Here is a 19,691-nt window from a genome sequence, read left to right on the forward strand (position 1 = left end):
CTGTTTACATCAAAAACAAATGCCATCAAACCGGTTTATTAGTAGAGCTGAAACAAAATAAAGTGACAGTTCATAAACAGCCATTTTTGTGGTGTATACTGTAAGGCTGATGTCATTTTATTTCAAATCTGTTGAACATATAAACACATTTATGTCTCAGTGTATCTTTAGCCTTCACATTATCCATCTCAGATATATGGCTTTTATTTTCTCTACTTAGAAAAGTATGATTAAAAACATCCTTATATACACAAATACATTCATATTTACATATTGCAAATGGTGTGAATCAGTTACATTATTGTTTTCTAAAAAGAAAAATGTTTTGACAAAAAAAAGGTACATGTAATAGGACTGTGCAGCCTACATTAATACGTCTTGTACCACAAGCACTTTAGCTTGCATTCAGTTTTTTGCTTTTCAAATGTAATAAAACAAACTTAGAAACCTTTAGGTGACAAAGAGAATACAAACATATTTAAATGTTTTTGTCTGGTAGGAACACAACCGTGGAAATCTGACGAAATACTGCTCTTCTGTTTTTACAGTGATTAAAGATGTAAAAGTCTTGGAACCATAATGTCCATAAAACAGAGACTAGGAAACGTTCTTGCTATTTTCTGTGGTTTTATCACTGTCCTTGGACGAATCGTGTTTACTGTCCTTTTTCTCTTCTTTCTTATCTCGGCTTCTGCTTCTTTCCCGACGATCTCTGCCTCTGTCACGGTCCCTCTCCTTTTCTCTCTCCCTCTCTCTGTCCCTATCTCGATCTCTGTCTCTGTCCCTATCTCTACCCCGATCTTTCCCACGATCCCTGTCACGGTCTCTCTCTCTGCTTCTGGATCGGTCCCGCTTCCTGTCTCTCTCACGCTCTCGTTCTCGCTCTCTGTCACGGTTTCTTCCCCTATCTCGGTCTAAGTCTTTCCTGTCAGATTCCCTAACTCTGTCTCTTTCCCTGTCCCTATCTCGGTCTCGCCTCTTGTCTGAATCTTGATCCCTGTGTCGTTCTCCCTCTGCATCCCTGTGCCTCTCACCCTCCCTCCCTCTGCTGCGGTCTCTTTCTCGGCTACGCTCGTGATCCCGGTCCCTTTCTCTGCCTCTGTCCCACTCTCTTTCTCGGCTCCACCGCTTTCCCTGCCCCTTGTCCCATGAGGGCCTGCCAGCATGAGGGACATCTCTCTCTTTCTCTCTCCGGCGGTCCTCAGACAGGTCCCTCGGCCTCTCATCAGGGGCCTGTGAGGAACCATGAATGAGTTCTCTATGTCCTTCAAAGCGGCTGAAGCGATCTCCACTGCGAGGCTCTGAGTCCTCATGGGTGGTGCTGCTCCTCCTCCTCATTTCAGGAGAATGGCGGCGCCAGTGATCGTCCCGGTGTAGGTCTGGCGGACCTAGTGGAGCCTCCGGAGGAGTTGGCAGCAGTGGCCCGCTGTGGCGAACAGGTCTAGCCTCATCAGAGTACCTGTCAAAGCGGTACCGGTCAGAGCCTGCAAAAGGCGGAGGTCTGGTCTCCTGAGATGGAGGACCTCTGTGCTCATCAAAAAATCCTCGGTGTGGTGGTGAAGATGGAGGTCTGGAGCCCCCATACTGGATTTGTGGATTGAAGTGCTCCCCACTGGGAGGCTGACCTCGTCTGTCCTCATACTGGTTATGTGGAGGCCCCCGGTAGTTTGGACCTGGTGGAGGGCCCTGATTGGGATTATTAACAGCATCTTTGTTATACTGTTCTGCAGATCCTCGAGCCTGGTCTACTATTGTTGGTTGAGCCCCATGGTCACCATACTGAGGTGGTGGGGGACCCCTATGCCCTGGAAAGAGATTTGGAGGAGGAAGCCTGTTATCAAAGTGACCAGGTGGCGGAGCGGTGAAAGGCAGAGGAGGACCTCTGTTTCCAGGGAAATTAAAAGATGGTGGGGGAGGACTAGTGAATCTGGGCGGAGCTAAGCTGTTCTGTCCATCGAAGGTGGGGTGAAGGGGAAGTCCTGGAGGGGGACCTGGTTGTCCAATGTGCTGAGGGGGAATGGAGGGATCAAATATCTGAGGAGGTGGGCCCCTCTGGGCTACTGGAGGGAATGGTGGTGGTGGTGGGCCTCTGGGTGGCATGATATTCTGAGGTGGTGGGCCAGGTGGTGGCTGTTGAGGTGGTGGCTGCGTGCTTGACCACTGGTTTTGATAGGGAGGGTATGAAGATGGTGGTGGGCCATACTGCTGACTGCTGTCACCTTGCATTGGGGGATGACTGTGCACAGGGGGAGGAACATGGATTGGAGGAGGGGGTCCCTGAATAGGAGGGAGGGCTGACATTGGAGGACCTTGCATGGCCTGCATGGGTGGTAGCACAGGCACTGGAGGCGGCCTCATTATTAGATTTTGGCCCTGCATGGAACGGGGAAGGGAGAAGTTGGATTGTGGAGGAATGTCAGCTGGAGGTTTGTACTCACTGTCGAAGTCTGACCCTGTCATGTGATGGAGCATGTGATGTGACTGAGTGTCAGCTGCTGCTGTGCTCTGAGTGAGTACTGGGATTGTCAAAGTTATTGTGGATGTTTTTGCAGGCTCACTGTAATAGCTTGCTGTAGATGTCTCTTGGCTATTCTCCTCATACTCTGAATCCTCAGCTTTTAAAATACTGGCTGCATTTGGCCACATACTGAACTTGTCCATCTTTGTTTCAGACTTAACTGGCTCGCTTTCCTCTTTTTTCTCTTCTTTCTCATCTGTGTAGCTGACTTCCATATCAGGGTCCACCTTTTCGCCTAATAAAGGAATTGAAACCTCTGCCTTGTCCGATTCCATGAAAACTAGCGCCTCACTTTTCACTTCCTCTTGATGCAGTGAGGGGTCTGAATCTTGTGACGAGTCTGCAGGTTCGCCTGTTTTAGGCGACTGCAGCTCTTGCACCTCAGGCTGTGAGGCTGGAGGAACAGGATCGGTCGCTGGAGCAGGTGTCTCCTCTTTGTCCTCAGGTTCATCAGACAGTTTTCTGCTGCCTGTAGACTGGCGAGGATCCCTGCTTTGTCTGGGATCTCTCCTCTGATTGATTAAAGGAGCAACGGATGAAGATTTCACAAGCTCCTCAACCTTTTTGCCAAGCTGTAGCAACTGACAATTGGCCAAAAGAGATTTTGCAGGTTGAGTTAAGAGTGTGCTTGCAACTGTCACTGAGGCAATAGGAGTGCTTGTAGAGGACATTTGCTGTTCTCCTTGTTTCTGCAATGCTTGATCACCAATGTGTTTAAGGCTCTCAAGAATCTTTTGGGGATCGGCTGCAGACTCAGTTGCAGGCTTAGCTTGACCTGGAACTAAAGTTTTAACGTCTTCGAAAATAGAGTCATCCTCTGGGTCATATGCAACATCATCAACTTCACTTGTTTCCACCTTAGGTTGCTTAGTGCCTTCAGGTTTGCTTACCACCTCCATAGGCTTCTTCGGCACATTGTAGGATCTACTGGGGTCATATTCTTCTTCTGGGTCATAAGGTCGGTCATCTTCATCCTCCTCTACTGGTTTTTCTTTAGAAATCTGTGCAAACTTCTGAACTATAGGATCTAACATTGTACCTGTTGGGGCAGCAAATTCCCCACCCTGATCAGACGGTGAGTTGGAAGCTTCAGAGTCATGTTTTTTCTTGCCAAAAAGAGTCTTGAGAATGGTCTCAAGAGGAGTGGCAGCTGCTGCGGATGAAGAAACAGAGTTGGATGAAGAAACAGAGTCCTTGTCAGTGGTAGCGGATGTGGATGGAGCCTTGATGGAAGATAACAGGGACAGAACAGAGGTGGTGGAAGCCTCGGAGGAGCTAGATGGAGGTGATCCTGGAGGAGTTGTGCTGAAGGGGATTTCAAGACTTTGCCGTGTGTTCTTTTCTGCTTTGACTGCAGGAGGTGGCTTTGGAAGGCCGGTTTCCTCTGCATCTTTGGTTTGAGTCTTGGACCGTTTCTCTTCACTTTCTAACGGAGCACCAGGACGTTTTCTATCCTTCTGGCAGATCAGCAGGCCAAGGAGCAGGTTGGGACGAGCTGGTTCAAGACCTGTGAAATAAAAAAAAATAAGTCAATCTTGAAAAGCACAGGTAACATGTCTTAAAATTATCTGTCATTCTTTCATTAAAACTGAAAAAAATAATTTTATTAAAGTACAAGCAATCAAGACCAAAAAATAAGCTGAACGTGCAAAGCTAAAGAAATGTTTTCATGGTTCAAACTGAAACAAAATGTACTGTACATGGCTTTATAAGACATAAAACCAAAATTCATAGAAGACTAATTGTTAAATTTGCTGATATCTGTCAGTTGTGATATGTGCTGATGATGAATTTCCAGATAATCTACTGACAGTGGCAAAAAAAAAACAAAAAAAAAAAACAACACCCAATAAAACTATAATAACTTTGATGTTTTGTTATCATCAGTGCCCTAAAGTCAGGGCCAATGATTTCCATACTGACATTTCATTTCACTCCTTTAATATAAAAAGAATCATCAACAGCTAATAGTTGCAAAATATGCAGAAAAAAAATAGCCGAGATTCCCAAATGGACAGCTGACTTTATGTTGCCGTAACTTCTCAGCTGTTGTTTAAGAAAACAGTGACTTTATTTCAGTGGTGCAGCATGTGAAAGAATGAGCAAAACCTATTTGCAATGTGACTGAAAACATAGCTCATAGAAGTGTACTGGTAACATGTATCCGATATTGTTTTCACTGATCCAGCTCTGAAGAAACAACAAGCTGAGACTAACATGACAACCTGCGATGCAAACTTTCTTTATTAAGTCAAATACACAGAAGAGACACAGTAATTGTTACATGCAGAGATATTTACAGGGTATCAACAAGGAGCGTGAGCACCCTCTACAGTACAAACCCATCAATTAAACCAACTCTCTTTTCCAACCTCAGGAAAAAATGGATTTAACATACTCCAAACATACAAGGAATAGAAAGAAAGTGTTAACATAAAAACAATAATATTTACAAATTTACACACAAATACCCACAAAGATGTATACATCTATCTCTTTACATGCTTACCTGGCCCGTCAAATGGCAACAGTTTGGAGGGTAATGGGTCCTTTGAGCCCAGGGGGATGAGATAGAGGTCTTTGATGCGGCGGTTGTTGTTAGCTACCACACCAAATCGTTTTCTGCTGCTAAAGTAAGAGAAAAGAGAGACGTATGCCACCTCTTCCTCCTCTGTGGCTGGATGGAAACGGATCAGGCACAGCTCCTGTGATTTGAAAAAGAAAACAGTACAGTTTCATGCAAGGCTTTAAAGTTAAAACAGTCTTTTAACAAGTTAGTTTTTGTACTAACAAACCTTGGAGAGGGAGGTTTTTAGTTTCCCAACATAGTCCCAAACTGTGGTTGGAGAAATCCGACCTCCAACATGAATGGTGTCTGGCAAATCCTGCACAACAACAACAAAACCAGTTATTTTTTTGGCCTGTATGTATGTCAAACAGTTTGAAATTCAAAGATGACAGGGTCTGATATTAAAGTGGATCTATTATACTCCTTTACAACCAGATATTTTTTATTCTTGGACTATATCCTTTTTATTTTAGGGCCTTTTTGCATCCTACTTTCTTCTAACTGAAGACCAAAATGTTTAAATAAATAAGAAAAAGCATAAGGCATTTGCAAAGAAAACTAATACCATAAATGTCATTTCTATGAATCATTAATGATAACAAAAATATTCTTGCTTTAGAAAATGTACCTCTTTCAGGTGTTCAAATGATCCCGAGACCAGGTAAGCCTTGGTTACAAACTTTGCTACTGACTGCATGTTGATAAATCCTTTCCAAATCTTCTCTTGACCATGGAGAAATATTGCAGTTTCCCCCTCAGGAGGCGGCTCAGATCCACTGTAAAAACAAAAGCATCTTCCTTTTAGACAGGCTACATGCAATCTCTTACTATAACATACTACACAAAACAGTATCTCAAAGCATCTCATCAACAACAAAATCCCTCAGTACCACCAGCACTACAGCTGCTGTTACTTTACTCTGGTATACTTTTAGCTAAAACGTAAAATATCTGTGCAAAATACTAAAGCTTATTAAAAAGAGAGCTCTCTGGTATTTTTAAGAACTTTGGTGAGATGTAGCACCTTGTTTTTGACGGTTTGGGCGCAGCGACTGAAGGTGGCGGCGCAGGGGGCATCGGTAGTGGCGCCTTAGGTAAAACCTCCAATGGACCAGTAACAGGAGCTGGGAGTGGGTCTGCTGCATTGCTGGCAGGCTTTTCTGGGGCCATGTAAGTGACGCTCACCCCGGTGCTGTGCCTGGCCATGCGAGGGTCCCTGCGGGTGATACTGACAGAGGAGACAGTGGGGGTGACGGGTATAGGGGCCTGTGCTGCAGGTGCCATCATGGTGACATCCTCCTGATAGAGCTGTGGCTGTGATTCTGGAACTGCTGGCTCTACGGTGGACTGGTAGGATGAAGAGGCCGGGTGTTGGTACAATGAAGGATCTTGGTAGGTGGCCATGCTGGCCTGTGGCTGGCTGCCAGGTGAGACGTCCCCTGATCTGGATGAGAATGACTCTTGTCTGGGTGGCTTTGTTTCAGGCTTCTTGGCGAGTCTGGCTTTTTTAGCAGCAGGCTCATCTTCTGTCTTTTGGCCTACAAGGCAAGAATATTAAAAAAATAAAGAAATAAATCATCCATATAATAATCAATTCTGCTGAAAAATGATAGCACTTCTTCTTAGCCTCTTATTTACCTGTACATATTTTGCAGTTGAGGTCAAACAGATGGGCCCTGTGTTCAGAAGTAGTGTCTTTGAGCATGCTACTAAAAATGTCTGGCATGCTGCTGCCACTGTTCCCCTCAGCAGCAGATGCCTGAGCTGAAGCTGAAGGGGTGGAACCAGATTCCTCCTGATCCTGAGGATATACCAAAGAAGATCAGTCAAACTTCAGATGAACTGGAATCGCAGGCACTCATGTAACAACTACAATTCTCAGTGGTTCACACACCCATGCATTTTGTGAGAGGCAGATAAAGCTTAGGAAAGAAACTGACAGGACAGGTGGCGCTTGTAAGCTGGTGAACATTCTTTGATAGTTTGCACTGTGTGCCAAAAACCTCATGCATGGAAAAAAGAGGGTGAGAGCAGCAGCTCGCCACCACTTACTGTAGAAGAAGCCATGCGAGAAGATGAAGTGGTGGCAGAGATACATACATCTGCATCAGATGTTGGTGGAGCATCCTCCACATCGGCGCTATGGGAGCCACCATCATGCCTGTTGCCTGGTTTGGACTGCCCTGAATGGGCTTTTGCACTAGGAGACTGAGGCTAAAGAAAAGAAAAAGGGGAAAAAAACTTAACAATGGTGTAAATTTATGCAGACAGGTTTTTCAAAACTGCAAATCCTAACAGGAAAATCTATGAGTCTTAAGCTGCCCTATGCCTGATGTTTGAATTAAAAGGCAGTGCCATTTACCTCAGGAGCCTCAGGCTTCCTCCACTCAGATATCTCCTTTGAAAGCAGCTCTTCAGCACTTAGTCTGACCAGTCTAAAGGGACTGACCTCACCTCCCACCACTCGGTAGAACAAGCCCTGAGACAAACATGCCATACAGCGCAAACATGAGAATACGTTTTTCAAGCTATAATTGGTGTCCTTCCATTCACAGCTGCATAAACACAAGACATGTACTTTACTGAAAACAGCATGCACATTAATGTTGACTTACTTTGTTTTTAGGGTCCTTCAGATTGAACATGAGGGACCTGTATTTGTTTTTGTATTTGCTGTCGGTGCTAAGACAGAGGTTAAACATCTCCTTTTCAATAGCAAATGCCAGTCGCCCCACCTCGCTCTCTGTCATTTTCAGATCATCACTGTCGCACACCCTGGTGGAAATGAACAAAAGAATGTATATTTAAATCTGCAGACCTCGGGTAATGTTTTTGGAGCCAAAAGAAGAAAGAATTTGAAAGAAAAAAAAAAATCAAACTGGGACTTGCAGGTCACTCACCTTTTATAAAGGATGTCTGTCAAAGACCGCCGGATGTTCTGTCTCATCTGGTTGTTAGGTGGAGGCGGCATAGGGGAAACAGGTGGTGCTGAAACAGCTGAATGTGAAGGTCTGGAGGATGAAGAGTGGCTGGAGGGAGAGGAGGAAACTGGAGATGATGGGACTCTAGGGGATGAGGACGACTGTCTGTGGGGACTAGTGTCCTTTTGCTGAGGTTGCTTCTTGGGAATGGTGAAGTTAGACTTGGTGACTCTCAGTGCTCCTGTGACGTGGATCGGGCCTGAAGGAAAGGGAGATGGGGAGTGGACCGGTGGCTGGCCGCCCTTTTTGGACTTTGTTGCAGTTTTAGCTGGGGGTGTTACAGGCTTCTTGGATCCCTTTGAACTGGCAGCTTGAACTGGAGGTTTCTTTCCCTTTGGGGAAACCTTGGTTGGTTTTGTTGCTGTGGACTTCTTGTTTCCTTTTCCAGCTGCCGCAGATGCTGAAGAGGATTTCTCAGGGGCTGGGGCTGGTTCCTTTTCCTTATGGTCCTTCTCACTGTGCTTCTCTTCTTTAGTTGGGGCTGGAAAACAAGAACAAGATCCAATATTTTAAAATATGTGATAATGTTCAGTTGTAATGTGCAATGTGGCAATCTATTTTGCTAAATTACAGGCAGTCAATTGCACAAATCAGACTATATTGCTAAGTCAAAGTTAAGCAGTTTTAAAAATGCATTTCAAATAAACTGAATCCCCCAAAAAACTAGTAAAAATGTAAATCATATTAGGACATTTAACATAAAGTCATGGGAGGGAGGGGAGAGAGAGAACACTGTCAAATAAAAACAAAGTTGACAACAGAGCAGATGAAGTCCCTTTTTATTTTGCAGTAGTGACAGCAGATACATCGAGCTGTTGGGGCAGGTCCTTCAGGGGTGGCAGGGGTTTGGGGGCGATACCTTCTTCCCAACTGTTATAGAAATATGGAAGTGATGATCCTCAAGGCCAAAATTAGTATTAATCTCCAATCACTTTGATATATTCACGTAGAAGATGAGCAGGTTCAAGTACTATAAATCATGTGCCAGCCAAGCAGAATGAACTAAATAGCATTAAGTCTAAAAAGAACTACAACTACCAGCTCCAAGCAACCACAACCAGGTATCCACTGGTTATAACCATGTGCCACAGGTGTCACACACCGCTTCTAAAATTTGCTGAATAAATATCAAAATGTCATTTAGTCTAATCATAACACTGTAAATATAATTTGTTAATATGACAAGATCACCTATGTGCACCATCAAGTTGATAGGTGAACTCTGACCCCAGAAACACCAAAGCCAAATTCTTCTCCTCTTTCAAGTTGTGGAGACAGTAGTAATCCATTTGATCAAAACCTTCAGTCGCAATAAATATCACATAGAATATTTCCTAATTTGATAGAGGGGGGGGGGGGGGGGACCAACCAGTAAGCCAATAGATCTGCTACCTGTAAACACTTTCAAACTGTCATGTGCAGATGTTTGTCCTTCCATCATCTCAAACGTGCAGCAGAACTGCATTAGCTTTGAGCTTACTTGACATACTATACAGCCACCAAATGTTTACACTATGACTTTGTGCAATGATACAATATATACAACGAGAGCAACTAAAATCAGCTCTTTTCTATAGATCATAAGTTGTCAAACAAGCCAAAAATAATCATTCAGCAAAAGGGATATGGATGATCAAATCACTGAGCTCTAACTTCCCCCTGTTGAAGAACCATCAGTGGCTATATGGACTTCTTGAACATAAGGAATGCATTTATATCCAATTACTATTTGCTATCCCATCAGGTAAAATCCTCACTATTTCTCCAGGCTTTTTATAGAGGCAGCCAGACAGAAAATGAAACTATCCACATTTCATATTGTTCCCTCATTACATTTAAAATCAGGTGCAAAAAATATGTTTAAAAAAATCAAGATGGCACTTCTTTTAGCCCTTTGTGCTCAGCCCAGGTCTTCAGATTTCATCTTCAGGTGTAGCATTCCTGAACTTCACTGCATCTCCACAGGTGCTCCAGTCTTTGTGAGAGGTTCTGTCATATCCAGCTGTTCACCATCTGAGAGGCTCAAGCTTCAAAGTCTTCATAGTGTGTGTAGACTTTAACAGTTGCACATGTCTAATTAAGCTTAACTGGTCAGGATATCCTACGGCAAGCCAACAACGCTCACATAATCAATCGAGGCATCCAAAAATCAGTTTAACACCTTTTATTTTAAAACCAGTTTCCCACGAGCAGTGATGAATCATATTCAACATGCATGAAAAACTTTGAAAAAAATAGCCCGTTACTCATAAAATGAAGGGCAAAAAACACAAGGTTGGATTTTTAATCAGCTCAATATGACCCAACTTCATAGGCTGACATTATCACAGGGGACAGTTCAGACACCTACCTGCTGGAGGATGGGAGGGAAGGGCCTTATTTGAGACCAACAACTGAGGAGATGAACCCAGGAAGTGAAGAGACATGTACGGTCAAACCAATCAGGTAATTTGAAAACACACACACACACCATTCATATCAATCAATCACTAAATTTAAGATACTGCCCTGTTTTTTGTTTCTACCACACTGGCCTTTATAATCTCTTAGGTTGCAGGCACATATGTGGGAAACCTATAAAAGGGGTACTCCAACAAACCAGTGCTGCATTTCCAAAAAACCAGGGACTCCCGGGAGGCATTCCTGAAACTAAGGGATTAAAATCAATGCAGCAGAGACATTGCCCTGAAAAATACTTATTTTCCCATAACACATCGGCCTCAATGTAAATGTCTGCAACTTCCAAAATTATGATTTTGATTTACAGCACAGGCTTTCTGTAAGACATTAAAAGGCTCCAATTCAAAGCCAAGATAAGAGCGATGCAAGTTGTTTCATGCTTCAGAAAGCTCCTCTAGAGCCAAGGAACACATTGTCCAACTTAATTAAGTAATCTTAAAAGAGTGCAACCAATGGAGTGAAGGACCCCTTTCCAAATAAATATCTGCTGGATCAGAAATACTTACCAAAAATCACACGGGACACTTACCTGTTCACAGCTGCCAAGTTTTCATTAGACAACAAAATCCTTACATTAAACATCACAAAACCTTGTAAATGATAAAGTAGTCTGCTATACAGATGAGTTCATGTTCTTTCCCAAACATTTAGACCAGTTTTAAAGGATGTTAGCATGACAGGAGCACATTTATAATGGAAGAGCAAACAGTATGGTTTCAACAACAGGTCAAGACCTTCAAAGAGATACATACACTTTTTGTTTAACACTGTTGGTGATATGGGTGTAGTCTTTTCTGGTGTTACTGCAATGTAATTATGGTCGCTGGACCAGGATGCAGTGGCTGGCGGAGGTGGGTGTTCCTCAGCATGCTCATCTTCGTCGTCATCATCTGGATCAGGACTGTGGTCTTCGCTATCTGACTCCTCCTGGGTCTTCTTCTGCACCTTCTTCCCACCGGCACCGGTGCCCTGAATAGACGAGAAGAAACACATTCAGACGTTTTAGCCACTCTGATTTAAAGTGACAGTTCAGCCCAAAACCAAATTCAAATCTTTTTATCCAGGCCTGCAGTGCATTTTTATTCATAATGCCTATACTCATGAATCAAATGACTATGCAAAGAAAACATCCACCTACCCACTGTGATCTGTACAGCTTTTAAACACCTATGGCAGCCCTCCTTGGCTGATCTGTAAGGACTGCTAGCTACAAGTTTCTTTTTATTTGTTTATAGAGTAGAAAGAAAATAGTTCCAAATGAACCTGCTCAGATCAAGGTTTGTGGATTTATTTATTTTTGTAGTGTTAAAGACACTCAAGCTGAGTTTTAAAAAATGCATTTATAGGCACTCTGAGCACAATAAGGCAAGTACCATCTCGCTCCACTCTAATAAAGAGCATTTCCCCAGCCAAAATCTCTAACTGGTCAACTCATACCATAAAAATCAAGATAGAAAAACAGCACAACAGGCCAGGAAACACACATCACTTTTATTTAGGAGGTGGTGAACTGTTCCTTTAACAACAAATGAAGATGTTTAAAACGTGTTTAACTGTGTTGTTTTAAGAACAGATTTTTTTCTCTCCAAACAAAACAAAACTGGTAAACAAAATCAATAGCCTTTTCAGTCTACTCTCCTCTTTAAGCATACAAATGGTGTGCAGTTAATAATTTAAAACACATTAATGACATTTCTGTATACTCCAGTGCTGGAGCTGGAGGTCTCTTACACTGCTTTGCATGTATCCAAGTCTAAACCTGGACACATTTCTATGATTATTGTACTGTGTACTGAACTTCTTTTTTTTTTTTAAATTGAAAATTATCTAAATCCGGAACATTAGTCTTTGGGCCTAGCATACCTAAATTGTCGGGTTGCCTTCCTGCATATGCTCTCCAGTTTAAATTATGACGATGGATTTAAACATCACAAAACCAAGTAAATGATTACATAATCTGCTATACAGGTGAGTCCATGGTCTTTCCTAAACCTCTGGACCAGTTTTAAAAGACGTTAGCATGACAAGACACCCAATGTCTGAAGGAGTTGTTAAACTCAGGGATTGAGTTAAGCCACTTTAGTGTGCATCACTGCTCACTTCCTCTCCAAGCTGCTGAAGCTTTAATACGAAAGTCCTTTTGAGTTCCTGGAGAAGGCCTTTCTCCCCCAGTTTTTTTCCCCCCACAAGACAAAGTTTGTGAACAATCACTTCAAAAGCAACATATGTGAGACTACTGACTGCTTTCCTTATCAATGAGAAAAAAAGTACATTAATACTGAGCTAAAGCACACGTAGCAAATGTAACCACAAATTTTAATCTATACACAAAAATAGAGCACAAACAAGAATATAGACCATTTATAAGACAGACGAGTCTGCACTCTTTAAGTTTTTAGATTTTGCCCAATATACTAAAAATGTAACCTGTGATAGTGTATACAAACTACAGCCATGACTGTCAGTGCTTCATCATTGTTCCTGCATAAAGTCACCCCATATTCACCAGGGTGAGGGAACATCCGTAGTCTTTATGAACTGAAAATTATAATGGATCATTTATATTGGTTTGTAAAGTTAATACATGCTGGTTGTCTTAAAAACCCTAATCTGTATGCAGCACATTTCTTTGTGTCATGACACAGTAGAATGCTGTAGAATGAGTGTTCAAAGATCAGATAGCACCCCCTATCTGACAATGGATTAACTGTCTGTGTTGATCCATTTTCTGCAAATTACACTATTACAAATACATCCATTTTATGCCCCGATTGACCAGTAGTATGCATGTTTCTGCCACTTCACATGAAATAAATGCACGTTTCATACTGGAAAAAGCCTTTTAAGACTAGGTTTGTGTGCTGACCCAATACATTTGCTTATTTAGGCCAGCACTTAAACAACAAATTATGCTGAAATCAGAGTTTAGCAGTTCCCATTTGTTTAAATGTTAGAATTAAGAGTAGACCACTCAATTATATTTATGCCTTGTGTACTGACACTGACATGCACAGAGTGTAATCAAAAACAAGGAAACTTGATATTGCCAAGACAAATGATGAAACTAAATTGGTGTATTTTTCTTCCCAAACAAGACAGTAATGTCATCTGACTATATTAACTTCAGCAAACAAGGCTGATATAATCTCAAATGTGTCAAGACATGATGAAAACTCAATGAATGACTATGAAATATAAGGAGTGATTCAGTTTAGATAGTTCAGTCTATCTGTGAAACAACAGAAGTGTTGGTGACTACCTAATAACTTTTTAATTGTGTAAAGGGAATTAACATTCCTGCTTTAAAACCAGGCAAACGTCATCATTTTAGGCCATCCAAGTTACCTTTAGTGTGGACTTTTTCTGAGCCTTGGCCTTATCCTTTTGCTTGGGCTCTTTGACATCAGTGATGGACTTCATCGCAGCAGCAGCATGTCTCAGGATACAGTCGTTTCCACAGTACACAGAATCGGGTTGGGCATCATTTTCACAGCCAGGTCCAATACATTTCGAGAGGGAAGACTCCTCATCAGCCTTTCGCTCAGCCTTGTCCTCGGGAACCGCCACTGTTGGGGTCGTTTTCACCTCCACGTGTGATGCGACTTTCTGTTCTGTGTCTGGTGGGGCTTTGGCCTCTGGTGTGCCTTCTGTTGCCTTCTTCTCAACAGGTGGTGTGGCCTTCTCTGCCTTTGGTTGAGCTGGTTGCTGTACTGCCTGCTCCAAGCCAGTACAAAATAAAATTAACAGCTACTGATATTCTGCATTTCGCTGTACTATTGTCAGTTCAAACAATTTAAGAATCATCTTATTAATTGTGATCGTAATAGCATTTAAAGAATTTTGAGCTTCAAGCTGCTATAGGTAGGCTTCTTTTTGCCATGCTTTCAATTTTTATCTGTAAACTTACATGTGAAAAACACCTACATCTCTCAGCAGAAAACTGGGCCGAGAGCCCTACCTGCCACCAATTATTACAACCTAACTGACATTCTTGAAAATAATGATTACTGTGCTCATTTTCAGCTACATAATTCAGCTATATATATATTTGATTCCTGAGCTCTATTAGGATTATTAGGATTTAGTGCAGCTTTGTGTGATTTATATATTAACATTTAACATTATCCTCCTGATCCTTGGTGCAGCCCTCCCCCTTCTAGCTGGCTGGAATTTGTAAATGGAAGGTCTGAAAAGGGCGGGCCTGCAACTAAACCACAACGGACCCTGAGAATATGCCCTCTTTATGACATCAGACAGATCCAACAGTAGAGAAAACGCACACAGAGCATTTACAGCAGTCTGAAGCTTGAACTTTTAGCACACAGATATTACATCTACATATACTGGCCTTATTATTTTAAAAATCACAGCATGCACCATGGTAGTAGGACATATGACAAAAAAATAAAAAGCACATACTTTTTCCTTTAAAAAATAACCAACATTTATGCACTCAAAAAGCAATAGTAGTTAATGTAACTGGTATATGGCATCAAATTAAGGACTGCACTTAAAACCCACTGTTAAGTATTTAATAATAAGATGTGCAAAAAATAATTTGGAGGCTAAAAAATCTTTACGTTCATATCAGCTGCAAAGACCTACCGGCTGAAAGATTTTTATCTTCTTTTTTCCCGTTGGATTAGTAGCCTTCTCTATCCTTCCTTTGATACCCAGGTCCTCTGTTGCTTTCTCATCAGTACCAGAAGTTTGTGCAGATGAAGTTGCTGCTCGAACAGCTGACGGACTGGAGTCCCCTCCGGCATTATTACCTTTAACAGCACTTGTAGACGAGGTAACAGGAGGAGTGGAAGCATTGGTCGGCGAAGCAAAATCAGTTTTGGGCTTCCCAATTTCCATATTTGTAGAAAGAATAGAAGTTGCAGGCCTGACCACCTGGTTTTTCTTAGCGGTGCAGTTTGGGCAGATGTAGTCTTCCCCATTTCTCTCCATCAGCCGTCCACGGGCCTCAGTGATTCCCACACAGTCCCCATGAAACCACTCTTCACAGCGGTCACAGCAGATCATAAACCTGGTGAGCAGTGAATATCAAGACATTCTCAAATAATAGTAATTAAAACTTCTTTTTTTTTTTACTTGTGTATGAAATGATTCCTACAGAGGCAACTAAGAGACAGTAGAGAGAAACAAAAACAAGTTTGTGCACTACAGGATAAAGAGAGGCCAAAACAAACCTTTTGTTATGTTTTTGACGACAGATGCAGTAAAGTGCATTGGGGTCATAGCCTCCATCATCAGACTCCACTGAAGATGACGATGTGGATAAGTCATTCTCATCCTCATCATCTTCATCATCATCATCATCTTCTTCTTCTTCCTCCTCCCCCTCTTCCTCCTCCTCCTGTGTCTGGGGTTTCCGTGTTTTTACACCACTCTGGGGAGCTTTAGGCTTTGCTTCCTTCTTTACAAGAGCATTGTTCTTGTTGTCAGCAGCTTTAACAGGTGTAATGTTCTTATTAGCTGCCTTCTTTTTATTGACATATGTCCGTATTGGTCCACGTTTTCCCTGCACTGCTGCAGCCTTGTCTGCCTCATCCTCGCCAGTCTTCTCAAGTTCATCATTTTTATCGTCATTCTTCTCCTCAGCAAACTCCTTCTTCTCAGAGTCCTCCTCTGGCTGAGTCTGTGCTGCACTGACACTCCCTACAGCTTCAGAAGTGGGATCACTCTTTTCTTCTTTTTTCTCCTCACTGTCATCCTGTGTATTCTTGACAGCATCTTTACTGTCTTCTTCATTCTCAGAGCTTCCCTCATCTTTCACCGTCGCTCCACCACCTCGGGTCTGTCTGCCACTACCTCGACCTTTCTTTTGAGTCTGCTTCCTTGCACCACTCCTTGTCCTTCTCTCGGGAGTCTCTGCTTTTTCCTCAACAGCCTTGGAATCAGCATTACCATCAAAGCTGGCCTCTGAGGCCGTCTCTGCATCAGTTGGGGTTTGTGAAGGAGGATCTCCACTTTCCACACTGGGAGGTGCGCTCTTTCTTGACGCTCTTTTGGCATTCAAGAGGAATTCCTCTAGTTTGTCAGTACGTTTAGGCTGTCGGCCACTACGGCGTACAGGACAGCGGGTTTCAGGGCTGTCGGTTACCGCTTCCACTGGCATCTCTCTCTTTGCAATGGTGGACCGACGGAAACCCCAAGTCTTCTTTAGCTCGCTCTTGGCCTTTGAAGATTTATCTTGCTCCCCTACCAACTGTTTTGGCACATTCTCACTTTCAAGGTGAAACTGTTCCTCCTTCTCACTACGTCCTTCGCCAACGCCTGTGAACAACCATTATTGATATCAAATCAGCATAACATTGGAAGAAAAGGGGAATGTTTTGCAAGCATGCATATGTAAGGCAAAACAAACCAAAACACAAGAATTACTGCTCAATTCTTATATCACCCATACTTACCGTATGTCTAACCACATTTAAAAGCAAAGACCCTGACACCATAATTGTACCCACTTTTACTTTTTAAGACAAGGCATTGTGAAGGGGAAAAAAAAAAGCTCATTCAAGATACCTTGAGAGCAGCTATCCATGCGGTCCCGGCTCTGCTCTGGCTCAGGGGCTAGAGAGAGCTCAGGGCTCACATTCCCATCCATAGATGATGGAGTCACTATTTTCAAAATTAATGTCTACAGTTCAGAGAAAAGAACAAGAGACCGACTATGAGTCACTCTTTTCACTTTACAAAATGAAAATTACTGAGGGGTGCCAGCTTTAAGGTAGCACTAAGAATGCTTAATACTGTCATCATTCTTAGACAGACTTGTTATATTCTTTTGTATTTAACACTCGCAAATAATATTACTAAAAAAATTATTATTTTTTTTAAGTGCAGCTCTTCAGAGGGTATGTTATGACACTAATGCTATCATGCATAGGGCACCCTGTGGGTGTAGAGCACCATGTACAGCACCCATGGAAACGGGTGCGATAGTGCAAACATCTTAATATCATTTAGGCAGTCTGTGCTTTGCGATCTTTCCAGTACTGTTATGCCATATTTAATACAGACAAAAATCACAAGCCCTCTTTTAAAGGGCAAAACCACAAAATACTACAAAAAATAAATAAGAATCAGTAACCATCCCACTGGCAGTGATGCACATCCTCTAAAACTCTAATGTTGCCAAGGCTGAAATAACCATTTTTTAAAATCCTAACCACATACTTTACTTTTAAATACACTTTAACTAAAGGTTAATAAATTATGACTTTAAGAATATGACAACACTTTATAATCTTAGACTTAACACTCATAATTAAATATAGCTATTCACAAGCCTAGACAAAGTTCCCGGTGGTCCGATAAAATTCCAGTTTTGTTTTTCTGTTCTTCTTGGTAGTTTGAGTTACAAGAATTAAGATGGTGTTTCCTTTATATTCTCTAAAGCCAGAACTGCTGTTCTAATTTAAGGAAAAATAATGACAGGGAAAACCAATATCCATACCTGCAGTTCAGCAGATGTCTAACAAAGCAGTTCTTCAAACAAAGAAAGCTTCCCATAAATCCCAAATCATCAGAATTGGTATGAGGTTAGAGAACCTGAAAGACACAAGGAAGCACAAGTTAGGATACATTTATTTCAGGCTTCACAGAAAACAGACATGCAGCACAATGGTATGATGACAAAAATAACAAATTATGACTTTTAAATTATATTTTTATATTTTTAAAAAGTGACTGCTGCATTTTAAGAGCATGGGCAAATGGATGAAATAATCTAATCTGAAAGCATAAGTAGGCCAACCAATCACTTTACAAATACGCAAGTTCAAGTTTGCCATTTTCAGACAAGTTAGACCAAGTCAGAAACCTTTGGCAATTGTGTAAACCTTCTAGCATCAATATTCGTACGCAATGGACGCCTGTTTCCTGAAATTAGCGTTTTTATAAAGCCTTGCATACTGCACCGCCATCGATGGATTGGAGGGGGGTATCCACCCAAAGACTGCGAGTGTGATTGAACGGGATTTTGTCCAATGGTATGTCTGTGGTCACGACAACTCGCCACGTGAATGGAAGGACCGCTATAACCGAGGAAGGTGGGAGGGGCCATGACGAAAATAAAATTTCATATTATATAATATTGTGTATATACTTAAAAAAAACAACTTTAACACATTTGCTAAAGGTTTACATCAAGATGCTGCCTGACGGCAGTCATCGGAAGAGACATACTCGTGTCCAGTACTTGCTGCGCGACATTTCAAAGGTGGACTGCACACGGCCTTAGGATGATATAATCTAATTTCTTCATTGCAATACGGCATACCACACTGTCACATGATACTATTTAAAAACAGAACAAAAAAACCCTATGTGCAGACAATCAAGCTAGCAAACGATATTAGAAAATCAGCATAGTATAAGAGCAGAGCCGTTCTTCACTCCTACATCTCCAGTGACGGCCGCAAAACATTCAACATTCCGCCAACCGCTTAGCTATTTACCATTAGCTCATGTAAACTACAAACGGGGTGCCACAAGCGGCGAGGAAATATGCAGTGGGAAACGGTACGCAACCCTTTCTATAACACTGAAACTACATTTATATTATTAGGTTATTCTAGTCGTTTTTGTTTTGTTTCACAATGCGAAACTGCGTGTTGCAAAACGTGCACTTGTAGCCAGTAAGCTTAGCTAGCGCTGTTGGCCACAGCGAGCGTGGGTAAGCTAGCGGCAATTTCAACTTAAAATCATTAGCATTTAGGTAGCCGGTAAAAAGCCAACATATAGTACAAACAAACTACGTGGGACAAGTATTTTATAGCAAACTCAGATTTTAACCAATGTAAACAACTGAAGTCTAATTTAAAACCGTAACTGTACTCAAGCTATCGTCAAGCGAATCGTGGTCAACGTCCTCGCCTCCGATACCTTCACCCTAGACATGTTTGGCAGCAACAAAACACAAAAGCACGAACACACGCCAAAAATAAATATAACGCAACTAAAATAAATTAAGTTGCTGTATTTTACCCACCCATGCGTTATAAATACGGATAATGTCCCCTCGCTCTTTCATGGGTCAGTCCTCCATTTTCCATTCCCTTTGGAGCTAACTGACTGCAGCAGATGGCTGACGGTTTACACAAAACGCTTTGTCTACAGCGCCCCCACTGGCCAGGAGGGAAACAAAGGTCGA

The 19,691-nt window shown here is 42.1% G+C and overlaps 1 protein-coding gene across 3 annotated transcripts; it reads right to left on the minus strand.

The window, feature by feature from the left end:
* Positions 1–20: 20 nt before the first annotated feature.
* On the minus strand, positions 21–19,691 carry dido1 (death inducer-obliterator 1). Of its 3 annotated transcripts, none has more exons than XM_085159051.1 (17): positions 19,530–19,691; positions 17,994–18,088; positions 17,060–17,174; positions 15,724–16,810; positions 15,134–15,560; positions 13,874–14,242; positions 11,281–11,497; positions 7,988–8,549; positions 7,703–7,862; positions 7,450–7,566; positions 7,188–7,301; positions 6,726–6,888; positions 6,112–6,625; positions 5,716–5,863; positions 5,314–5,403; positions 5,028–5,223; positions 21–4,025 (listed from the first exon to the last, which is right to left on the minus strand). In XM_085159051.1, the coding sequence occupies exons 3-17, from the start codon at positions 17,139–17,141 to the stop codon at positions 598–600; spliced, it is 7,674 nt and encodes a 2,557-aa protein (XP_085015177.1). In that variant the 5' UTR covers positions 17,142–17,174; positions 17,994–18,088; positions 19,530–19,691; the 3' UTR covers positions 21–597. The 3 variants fall into 3 exon arrangements, with proteins under 3 accessions (XP_085015177.1, XP_085015176.1, XP_085015178.1); XM_085159050.1 differs by having other exon boundaries at positions 7,140–7,301; XM_085159052.1 differs by lacking the exon at positions 17,060–17,174 and having other exon boundaries at positions 7,140–7,301; positions 19,530–19,690.

Source organism: Neolamprologus multifasciatus, chromosome 5, assembly GCF_963576455.1.
Source record: "Neolamprologus multifasciatus chromosome 5, fNeoMul1.2, whole genome shotgun sequence".
NCBI classification, from domain to species: Eukaryota; Metazoa; Chordata; class Actinopteri; order Cichliformes; family Cichlidae; genus Neolamprologus; species Neolamprologus multifasciatus.

Coding starts and splice junctions, on each gene's coding strand:
- dido1 (XM_085159050.1), bottom strand. CDS start 17,141: ATGGATGGGAATGTGAGCCCTGAGCTCTCTCTAGCCCCTGAGCCAGAG. Junction 8,550..11,280: donor AACAGTGTTAAACAAAAAGT/GTATGTATCTCT, acceptor CTTGTTTTCCAG/CCCCAACTAAAGAAGAGAAG. Junction 7,302..7,449: donor GGAAGCCTGAGGCTCCTGAG/GTAAATGGCACT, acceptor TCTTTTCTTTAG/CCTCAGTCTCCTAGTGCAAA.